The 10,888-nt window shown below is 48.6% G+C and overlaps 2 protein-coding genes across 13 annotated transcripts in view; both read right to left on the bottom strand.

The window, feature by feature from the left end:
• Positions 1–962: 962 nt before the first annotated feature.
• Positions 963–7,896, bottom strand: TMEM106A (transmembrane protein 106A). 2 transcript variants are annotated; one of them, XM_042256022.2, is made up of 9 exons: positions 7,807–7,896; positions 7,427–7,460; positions 6,410–6,636; positions 5,814–5,877; positions 4,505–4,658; positions 3,781–3,921; positions 3,629–3,672; positions 2,904–2,957; positions 963–2,398 (listed from the first exon to the last, which is right to left on the bottom strand). In XM_042256022.2, the coding sequence occupies exons 3-9, from the start codon at positions 6,615–6,617 to the stop codon at positions 2,278–2,280; spliced, it is 786 nt and encodes a 261-aa protein (XP_042111956.1). In that variant the 5' UTR covers positions 6,618–6,636; positions 7,427–7,460; positions 7,807–7,896; the 3' UTR covers positions 963–2,277. The 2 variants fall into 2 exon arrangements, with proteins under 2 accessions (XP_042111956.1, XP_004013009.2); XM_004012960.6 differs by lacking the exon at positions 7,427–7,460.
• A 184-nt stretch (positions 7,897–8,080) lies between these two features.
• The window catches only part of NBR1 (NBR1 autophagy cargo receptor), a 28,187-nt gene continuing 25,379 nt past the window's right edge, over positions 8,081–10,888 (bottom strand). For all 11 annotated transcript variants that reach the window (XM_042256015.1, XM_004012959.5, XM_042256019.1 and 8 more), the window contains one exon: positions 8,081–9,859. In XM_042256015.1, coding sequence (XP_042111949.1) covers positions 9,686–9,859 — 174 coding nt within the window. In that variant the 3' untranslated portion in view covers positions 8,081–9,685. The remainder of the gene's footprint in view (positions 9,860–10,888) is intronic.

Below are 10,888 nucleotides of genomic sequence, written 5' to 3'. Positions count from 1 at the left end.
TGAGTTTTCCAAATTTGCTGACATATTGAGTGCAGCACTTTCACAGCATCATCTTTCAGGATTTGAAATAGCTCAACTGGAATTCCATCACCTCCACTAGCTTTGTTCATAGCGATGCTCCCATTTAACTTCACATTCCAGGATGTCTGGCTCTAGGTGAGTGATCACACCATCGTGATTATCTGGATTGTGAAGATCTTTTTTGTACAGTTCTTCTGTGTATTCTTGCCACCTCTTCTTAATATCCTCTGCTTCTGTTAGGTCCATACCATTTCTGTCCTTTATCGAGCCCATCTTTGCATGACATGTTCCCTTGGTATCTCTAATTTTCTTGAAGAGATCTCTAGTCTTTCTCATTCTGTTGTTTTCCTCTACTTCTTTGCATTGATCGCTGATCAGAATGGCCCTCCCCCCCCAAATCCATAGGCTTCTTTCTCCCTGGGTCTCAGCCTTTCCATGTAGCAGAGACAGCTAAGAGGCTCTAAAGCCCTCAGGTATCCCCCTCCCCACTTCCTGAAACTGACAGGTGGGGTCCCCCAGGCTCATCCCCTCTTCCACTCTTGACTGGTAAGGGGGGACGGTGCCTGGGTCCTTTCATTGTAGCATGGCCTTTGGGTGGGAAATTAACACATTCCAGTATTTTTGCCTGGAGAATCCCGTGGACAGAGGAGCCTGGAAGGCTACAGTCCATAGCATCGCAGAGTCAGACATGACTGCAGTGACTCAGCATGCACAAAGGAACCTCTCAGTGCAGTGTTTCTTGAGAGGAGCACTTGGGGGAGGTATGGGGAGGGTGGGGACACAGAACAAGAATATTAAGGTGGGATGGGACTGCAGGGATATGTAACGAGAGAAAGGGAGAGAAGTCAGAGAAGCAGGGCATGTTCCCAAGGGGCTCAGGGACTGAGGAAGAGACCTTGATGCCCACCTGGACATTAAGAAATAGGCTGTGAGACGGGGAGTGTACACCAGCAGCTCCCTTCCCAATTATAGGAGACCTTTATTTTTCTTTTTTAAACACTGTTAACTATAGTTTAGTGAATACAATACAAATCCTTTACATTTTCCAAACTCCACAGAGCACAAGCTCCAGCCTGGACTTCATGGACTTTCATGCTGTTGCCAGCACCACTTTGACCCGTTACTCAGGCATGAAAGCGTGCAGACGGCATGAACTCCTTCCTTCCTCTTGTCCCCTGGTCAGCTAGTCATCAGGTTCTGTCCCCAATTCCCTTTCTCCATCCTTCCTACTTCAAGTTCAACTTTCCCCACCATCCAAGCTCATCTCTCTGCTTGTCTGAGTGATAGAAACCATAGTAAAGGCGACTGTGGCACCATCTGACCTGTCTGTGTCCACTCACATGGGCTCAGGGTTGTGACCTCCTTCAATAAATACCTTTTAAAATGACTCTGGCTTTGTCTCTGTTTTCCCTGTGCAGGCCCAGAGGGTACCAGGTGCCTCCCTTCCCTCCTCTCCTTTTGTTCCTGCTGTGCAGAGAATAATATTGCTAAAAGTGTTTTATGGAGAAGAGAAGCTTTAGCTGCAGAATAGCTCTATGTTCCTGGAGACCCAGACCATCTATAACCAGGAAGGAGGCAGAGCCAAAGGGCCTTGGCCAAAGGGTGGGCAACAAGTTACCAGGAGAGAAGCAGGCCATCACCAACGATCTGTCACATGACCAAAGCAAAAGGCCCTGGTGACAGCACGGGCTGATCCCTAAGTCATTCCCATCACTGGGTGGAGAACTGGAAAAGGATCCATGGAGTCAAACCAGATAAAATGAAAGTTTTCTCGGCATTCAGGCAGGAAGAAGGCCTTCCCTGGAGGAACCAGGCAACCAAGGTGCTCAGCATAGGAAGGTGGGTGCTGCTCCACGCCTCTGAGGCAGCTCTGAGGAAACGTTGTGTCAGACTTTGCTCAAGACATAACCAGAGGCCTCTGGTGCTGGCCTCTAGAAGAATCAGGCTTCTGATCCTGTGGAAATCAGAGAGGGTGTGTGTGTGTGTGTATTTGTGTGTGTGTGTGTGTGAGAGAGAGAGAGAGACTGTGTGTATGGGTGTATGTATGAGAGAGAGACAGTGTGTAGGGATGTATGAGCATATATGAAGTTAACTTCCACAGGAAGCTTCCTCTGCTGGGGGTGCATGGGGTGGGGAGGGTATGATAAAGCAGGGTTTTTCCTTTGGCAAAGTCACTGTTGTCCTACTGGGCACCACGGAGTTGTGGGAGGTACAGACCAGGCCGGCAGGCGACTGGAGTTGAGGGCAGCAGACAGGTCACGGCGGGTGAGAGACCAGCAAGTGGGGCACAGAGGTGTTTCCCTGGCAGTCCACATATTCATAGCTCTGGAAGACCAGCTGCTCGGAACGGCTCAGGTAGGAATAGGTCAGGGTGCCCCTGGAGAGGAAAAGCAGGCTTTGGTGCTGTGTCTGGGAGGAAGAGGAAAGCCTTGGCCCTGCTCTGCTCTCTGGGGAGGGCTGGCTTCCTGCTCTGTCATGGCTCCTGGGACAGCTGCCCCACCTGCCCCACCCGGGTCCCGGGCAGCACCACAGGTGTCACATCAACAGCTCAGAAGCAAGGTGGACCCTAGAGGAAGGGCTGGACCTGCCACTATCAAGGGCCAACAGATACATGGAGTCAGCTTGGATGACTTCCTTCCCACTAGGGGGAGCTGGAGTCAGGAGGTGGGAGAGGGGTACTTCCCTGGTGGTCCAGTGGCTATGATTCTGAGCTTCCCATTCAGGGGACCCAGGTTCAATCCCTGGTCAGGGAACTAGAGTCCACATGCCACAACTAAAGATCCTGCATGCTTAACTAAGACCCAGCAAAGCCAAAATAAATAACTATTAAAAAAAAAAAAAGAAGCGGGAGAGGGGATACCAGGGCTTCAAATCCTACTTACTGGATGTGCAAAAGCACATGGTGGACTTTGATTTCCAGCCAGGTACAGATTTTGCTGAGAAAGACAGAGAGGAAGAACACAGGACCACATTTCACACTGAGCATCCTGTCAGTTCAGAGGAGACCTGCAGTCCCAGGCCCCTGGCCTCCTTTCCATGGGGAAGGCAAGGACCCAGGCCTTCCTGCTCCCTCTGCCTAAGGTGAGCACTTCACTCCTCCAACCCCCACTGGCCTGGCCCAGGCATGTGCTGGCCATTCCCTTAGTAGAATACAGCGAGTCAGGCTGAAGAGCTCAAAGTCATATATTGTAAAAGTGAAAGTGAAAGTCGCTCAGTTGTGTCCAACTCTGGGACTCCATGGACGTTTACAGTCCATGGAATTCTCCAGGGCAGAATACTGGAGTGGGTAGCCTTTCTGTTGTCCAGGGGATCTTCCCAACCCAGGGATCAAACCCAGGTCTCCTACATTACAGGCAGACTCTTTACCAACTGAGCCACAAGGGAAGTCCCATATATTGTAAGGATTAACCCAATTCTAGCCTGGTTTTCATTCCAATCCTGCTCCAAACAGGAGGCCCTGAACACTTGCACACTGCAGACTTGGCCATAAGCGTGCAGGCTGAATGCTGGCTGCAGGGTTGCTAAGCAATCAAGAAATCTGGTGGGGGTTCAAACTGAGTTTCCAACCAGGAAGGAGGTGAGGAAGAAGAGATCAAGGGCTACTCACTATGTGTTTTCATCCCATATCCTGTTGGCCACTGCATAAAATATCTGTCAACCAAATGGTCATAGGGTTAGCCCCAACTGCAGCTGCCCCCTTCCTCCCACCTGTGTCCATACACTTGCGGGGTGTGGGGCTGGCCAGGGAGAGGGAATCACCTGTTCACTGGCCAAAGAGCCGATGTGGAGGAGGAGGCTGTGGGAGACCTGTCCCACCACGAGGGACAGGTGCAGAACCTCGATGGTCAGCTGGGTCACAGTGATAGGGCAGTAATTGTTATTGGAGATATTCAAGATACTCTGGGGAGGAAGACAGGGAAGGGAGGGGTGAGAGTAACCATCCTTGGCAAGAAGTAGTCAACCAGTTTCAAAAACCCCCAGCCTGATTGAGCCCCATTTCCAGTGAGAGCTTCAGCTGCTGGGGAACCAGTGCCAGAGCCCCTTGGAGGGGTCACCTTAACTAAGACCGTAAAAGTGAAAGTGTTAGTCGCTCAGTCTTGTCCAACTCTTTGTGACCCATGGACTGCAGCCTGCCAGGCTTCTCTGTCCATGGAGTTCTGCAGGCAAGAATACTGGGACATTAAGCTGTCTCAAAATCCTGTCTCACCCTTCAAGGCTCTTTCTGTTCCCCTGCCCACCCGGAATGTCTCAGGCATACCACTCCCTAATACTGCTCTGGCCTCAATTCTAACCTCTCACAGTTCCAATCTTACACAATCTGTTAGGGGCTTCTCCTTAGGCTTCTGACATCCTCTGAGTGCCGTAAGATCCCTGGCTACCCATGCCCAAGGTCAGAACACGGGACAAGGGCTTCAGAGAAGTGGTGCCTGCCTGGAAGGTGGGGTTGGAGCCCAGGGGCACAGGGGCACAGGCACCCACCCACCGTTATGTTGAGGTAGACATTGGCCTCATCAGTGGCCACCGTGGAGGAGTTGAGGCCCACAGGCTGCACGGTGATTGTCCGGGGAAACAGGAAAAAGACGATGAGGGAGGAGGTCACCAGGCAGATGGACACTGCCAGGAACACGGAGAGTTTCCTGTGGGAAAGCAGGACCCAGGTAGGGAAGTGAAGTCTGAACATAGAAGCAACCTGGCCAGGGGTGTTCAGATACTCTTCTCTGTACACAAGGCTCTCCTCTGAGTTCCCCTCACAACTGGACACTTAGCTTCTCAGGTGTGGAGGACCAGCCTAGAGTCAGGGGTGGCCCAGAGTGGGGAGAAGCACAGGACTGAGAAGCCAGCAGCTTGATGTCCATCCCCAGCTCTCTGTACCCACTGGCCCAGTAACTCTGAACAACCCATTTAACTGCCCTAAGCCTCAGTTTCCTTGTCTATAAAATGGAAATCATTCATTGTACCTACCTACCTTGTACAATCTGTTATGGGCTAATTCAGGAAAAGCCACCAATCCCCAGTCCTGGTGCATAGTCAAAGGCTAAACCAATGCCAGCTATAATCACTGGAAGAAGTCCACATGACTTTTGAGAGTTCTGAATTTTTCATATTCAGAACCAGACATCGTCTGTCCATCTAATTCAAAATTGTAATACGCATTAAAGAGACTGCACCTTGGTAGTACCTTCTAAGGGGCACTTGCCAGATTTGGACTCTGATGCAGGGGTCAGGAAGGGCTGGGTGGTGGCTCCCAGATGGAAGCTGTGGACCCTGGGAGGAGGAGCTCCAGGGATTCATGTCAAACGACCCAGATGACAAACAGAGTCACAGGCCCCCACAGTTGAAACTCATGGCTGCCTCTGAGGTTCTGAAGGGTCCCAGGTCAGGGAGTAGCTGGCTTTCCATCTCTACGGGGAAGAGAACAAGCAGGTCTGAACTGCCACAGCAAAAGAAGTTCTTAGGAAAAATCACTTCCCCAAATCACTGGCAACTCCCTCCATCCTGGAAGGACTTGCAGAGTCAAGAGGTCCTCTCTGTCTTCAAAAGGGAGCCATGCTTCTTGGAAGCAGTGATGCTTTGGATACCAACTGACCTCAGGTGGTCTGCTGTGCTCTGAGATTCTTTAACTAGGAAAATCTGTGGAAACAGGGTGCTAATATGTCTGAGCCCAGTGAAGCTCAGGCTTTTGGAGGAGAACCAATGGAGAAAATTTAGTAGAGGAGGGCACATTGGGATGACAAAGAGGAATTGCCCCCACGGGCAATGCCTGAAGAACTGGGGTAGGAAGAGGGGCTTACGTGTGCCTGGGCTTCAGCCTCTGGTCCCCATAGGGAATAAGGGCCACCAGCTGCTTCTCTAGCTCTGTAGAGAGAAAGAGGGTGAGGAGGGCCACGAAGTGTTCATGACAAGTTTCCTGTACCAGCCTGCGAGAAGCACCCCTCCATCCCACAGAGCAGTCTTAGAAGCATGCCATCTCTGACCCAGGGCAGGACTGGGGACACTGGCTGTTGGCAGCTCAGATTTGCTACCTCTCGAATGGAGGTGAGATTTCATTAACATGAGTGAAGAATTTCTGCAAGTCACCACAAGTCAGAAAAGTCCAGTTTCTTTGGAGAGGCCATGGTAACTTCCTGAATCCTACGGCAGGGTTGCTAAGGAAGCAGAGAGGCTGGAAATCCCCTGGGGTTGGGTGGTACAACCAGGGCAGGAGGGAGGTCTCTGCAGAGAGCCCAGGGAGGGTTAGAATCTCCCTGGGCCAGCCTGAAACTGGGGGACTAGGAGCCGGACTACCTAACACCACCCAGGGAGACTCAGAGGGGCTTGGCGCTGGCCAGCTGGCTGTTAAGAGCCTTTCCTGGATCCCAGGCTATTTCCAGAGCCTGCGGTTACTCACCTTGAGGAATCTCCCCACTGCCCTGGCAGGTGGGACAAGTTACAAAGCCAGTACCAGCAGCCCTGTCACATGGCACACAGGAACAGAAAGGCTTGCTGTTGCCAGTGCTGGAGTAGCTGGCAGCCTTGCTGCCAAAGGCTGGGTCGGGGGGCAGGATCAATTTGTTCTCATCCTCCTGAGAGGCCAGCTGGGAGAATGTTGCACCCATTGTTCAGGGGTATTTTTCACTGATGAAGAAAGAACAAAATTCAGTTAGAGTGGATGCTGGGTGTCACTCTGGTTTTAAGTTTTTGAGATTGGCAGGGGGCCCCACCACAATTTCACCAAGCTCAAGCCTAAGAAAGTGAAGGTATGGAAATTCAAGCAGTTACACGTGGTTCTCAGATCAGGAATCTCTGCATTTCAACTCCTCTCTTTATTGTAGGACAGCTCAGTTCCCGAGACGGAAAAGCAAAGCAGAGGTTATTTCACTTTAAGGGACTTTCATAAGTGAAAGGGGAGCATTTATTTTGTTCTGGAAAAGTTGCTGAGCTGTCACTGATTACTAAGGAAGGAAGTTAGATAGGGCTGGCTTGAGGGCAGCAACCAAGAGAGTCCCTTCATCCTCTGAGACAAGATGATTCTGAAGATGTCTATCCAGCACCCCGGGGCAGAAATGCCTGAGGTCTCCCAGCCTGGGTGTGGAAGAAAAGCTTCCATTCCTGAACCTGGGCAGGTACTGGTGTAATAGAAGGTAGGGATTCTTTGGAACAAGAAAGAAAAAGGAAGCTAGACTGGCCACAGATGTGGCTTTAAAAGACCCTAAAAAGTTCGTGGAAGGGAGCATAAACCTCTTCTCTGTTGCTTTCTGAGTTGGGATGGGAAAGAATGTCTGGGGGAGGAGCAACGTCTGGGTCAGTCCTTTATGAGGAAGAACTGAGGCTAAAAATCTAGATTCTCCCCTAGAGGGCGGAGTCAAATGAATGGGCATCCTGAGCTGAACTCTGACCTTCGCGGCTAAAATAAAGTGAGCCTCACCTGGCTTAGGTCTGAGATCCCGGGCTCCTCTCAGCTGCAGGAGGACGAGAGATTTTTGGAGTACGTAATTTTGGGACGAGAGCCGGTAGGGAAGGGTGGTTCCAGAGTCCTAGGGGAAGCGAGTGCCCCTTTGGGGCAGGTGGGGAGCCGTGACTGTGGCCTACCCATAGCCCCAGCTGCTTTACGCCCTACTCTGAAGCTGGGCGTGGACTGAGAGGCTAGGATTTCATCGAAAGAGGATTTTAAGTCCCATCAGACACCCCGAGAGGCCGTTAGCAGAGCTCGGTACCTGCGTGTTTCTCTAGGAGGAGGAGGCACAGGAGGGGCCTGGGCCCTTGTCTCCCAGAGGAAAAGTAAAGGAATTTCTCAAAGCACCTTACCCTCTGGCGACCGCGGCGACAGAAACGCCTGCAAAGTAGAACCGAAACTGCGGGAGCCGGGTCTCGCCCCAACTTTTGATTCAAAGCCTTGGGAAGCTCCGCCCCGGCTCCTCCGAACCCGCCCTCCCAGGACCCGCCCCCTCTCCCAGGACCCGCCCCTCCCCCCCCCGCCCCCCGCCCCGCCAGGGCCCGCTTCTCAACACAGCGGCCAGAACGTTTCTCAGATCTTCAAAGGCCACGCGAGGTCCTGGACGAAGGTACCAGCCAGGGCAGGTAAGAGTTTCAAAGTTTATTTCATCATTCTTTAAGCGGTTACGTACAAGTACAATGGGACAGACGACTGGACCCTAACAATACGACTCAGATGGTCAAGGCAGATCCCGTCCCAAATCAACCCAATTAATTACACACAACCGGCCGCTCAGCCTCTACCCAGAAGGCCCCATAAAAACGTTTTAAATAACGAACAGACTGGTTGGCTTGCAGTCTGAATCCTGGCCTATTTAACAGCATTCAAGGGTTATACTGTAAATAAACATCATTATGGCTAATGATTACATCATCATTCATTGTAATACCAACCAGGTTATATAACACTATTTTATTATCCTTCCCCCTTCGGGCTGGGGGGGGGGGGTCAGATTTCTTTTTCTGCAAGCAATTCTTATGACTAAAATCTTCAGTGTTTTTTGTTACCTCTACCAGCTGTACCCAAAACTCCTTTCTATTAACAGAGTGAGGACTTTGGACCTTTGTAAGCAAGCTCTTTCCCACTCACCTACCCTGGGGTTAAATTAAACCAGAACTTTTTTCTGAGTTTGCCGCCCCCCACATCCCAGTTTTGTAAAACAGCCTCTTTTTCTAGTTCTAAGTTGTCTTGAACAGATTTCAAACATTCAAGAGACATTCAGGACTTCCTAAATCCCATGTCAAAGCCTCACACCCACTCATCTGCCCGCTCCTGAATTTTACTGAGATTCACATAATAAAAGTTCAGTTTTCTCATGTTTCTATACAGCCCTTGCCCACTCTACCGTAAATAAGACCTGCCCCTGACATAAAGAAAAAGGTAACTGTTAAATTTATTTTCCTTTAATAGAAGATTTTTCCCTTCTTTATAGGATTAGCAAAATATTTCACACTACCTAAATTTTTTCCCTTAAATAAAATACAAATGTATGCAAAATTGCTACAATAGACACTGTTCAACAGGTGCTGGTGGGTTAATTAGCACACTCCCCGCTCCTCACGCAGAAGTGCAGAGACATGGAAGGCGGATATACTTCAACGCATCAGTGGGGTCTTTAGAAAACAACAGTGCTGATTTCCAAGACTTGCAAAAAAATGACTTTCTACTTGAAATGGGAAGCATAACAAAATTCCTATCACGTTCTAGGTGTCATTTTAATACCACATAGCTATTTAAGCTTGGGATAGGTTAGAGAAATTATGAGAATTCTGGAAAACAACTTCCAAGGTTAATTCTTTTTAACAACTGACAACAGATATCCCCATAAAAACATCCACGTTAAGTAAAGAAAAATACTCAACTTCAGTACAAGCAGAAAGAAAAATGGTTGTATAGGAAGTTTAAGTTATACTCTTCAGTGCACTAAAACAGAGAAAGGAGCTTTATCCAAATCAACTGAAAAATGCTCTTCCTACAATTCACCTAATGACTACTGTGAAAATTTAAGTTCTAGTTTTTGATTTGCTCCAAAAAATACTGCAATGGCAGGTATTGTCTGGATAATTCAATGATGGGCTCTATTATAGATTCATCAGATTAAAAAATAACCAAGGGTCTCTACCCCATGCCCCAACAGAATAAAGATCATCTCTGAGCAGCAGGCAATGTTATTTAATACGAGGTCACTCCTCAGTAGCGGTGGCTGTACCAGTCGTTGTTGTTGACCTGAAGGAGTTCTGTCACCACCTGCAGGATGTTGTAATTGTGTTTCTTCAGCAGCCTTAGGTTCAACTGCCTGTCACAGAATCCCATTTCAAAGAGATGGGCCATCAGGGCTGCTGTCTGATCTTCAGAAACTACTGGCTGTGTAGAGTCAAGAAAAGCAGAAAAAGTTTCTGTAAAAATCTGTATTATTTTGTTGAGTAATTCTAATCTTTCCAGATTTATTCAAAACGCTAGGTAATTAGGTGCAAGACTATGGCACTCCTGTCCACCTAATACCAATGGGTCTTCTGAGGGGATAAGGACTGGGAAAACTCTATTTTGGATGAGGTATGTTTGTATCCCAAACCAGGTAACAAATGAACTGTCTTTAGAACTAGATGAAGGAAGAGATACAAACACACTCTGGAAACACTGTGAAGATAAAGGTGATCATGATGATGGGTCAAGAGCTGTTACCGGAAAAAAGTCTGGGAAATTTAATCAGATACGCAAAGAAGCCGGACCAGAAACTGCTCAGGAAATGATATCCTGGGCAACCTTCTTGGCCTTTTTTTTTTTAAAAATAAAGAATAGCAATTATTTATTGCTAATTTACTTAATCTTTTATTTTTACTTTCTTCTTTGGGCCAAGTTCATAACTTTCCTAAATCCTCCGAACACCTGGAACACCCTCATCATTTACTTAACAGCTGTGTTGAGTACCAATTTTCTTATTAAAAAAAAAAAAATGGAGACACAGGTTAGCTAGTATTTTGCAGTGTGGTTGAGTGGATTAAAGCTCAACATTCAGAAAGCTACGATCACAGCATCCAGTCCCATCACTTTTATGACAAATAGATGGGGAAACAGTGGAAACAGTGGCTGACTTTATTTCTCTGGGCTCCAAAATCACTGCAGATGGTGACTGCAGCCATGAAATTAAAAGACGCTTACTCCTTGGAAGGGAAGTTATGACCAACCTAGAGAGCCTATTAAAAAGCAGAGACATTACTTTGGCACCAAAGGTCCATCTAGTCAAGGCTATGGTTTTTCCAGTAGTCATGTATGGATGTGAGAGTTGGACCATAAAGAAAGCTGAGTGCTGAAGAATGGATGCTTTTGAACTGTGGTGTTGGAGAAGACTCTTGAGAGTCCCTTGGACTGCAAGGAGATCCAACTAGTCCATCC

The sequence above is a fragment of the Ovis aries genome, chromosome 11 (assembly GCF_016772045.2).
Source record: "Ovis aries strain OAR_USU_Benz2616 breed Rambouillet chromosome 11, ARS-UI_Ramb_v3.0, whole genome shotgun sequence".
NCBI lineage: Eukaryota > Metazoa > Chordata > Mammalia > Artiodactyla > Bovidae > Ovis > Ovis aries.
This window is presented reverse-complemented; position numbering and strand designations above follow the sequence as displayed.

Bases quoted from the DNA above. Each gene is read 5' to 3' on its own strand.
- TMEM106A (XM_042256022.2), bottom strand. From the start codon at position 6,617: ATGGGTGCAACATTCTCCCAGCTGGCCTCTCAGGAGGATGAGAACAAA. The intron at 5,878-6,409 runs GTGAGTAACCGC...TTCTCTCTACAG, and splicing joins CAGTGGGGAGATTCCTCAAG to AGCTAGAGAAGCAGCTGGTG. The intron at 3,673-3,780 runs GTGATTCCCTCT...TTTGGTTGACAG, and splicing joins GCTCTTTGGCCAGTGAACAG to ATATTTTATGCAGTGGCCAA.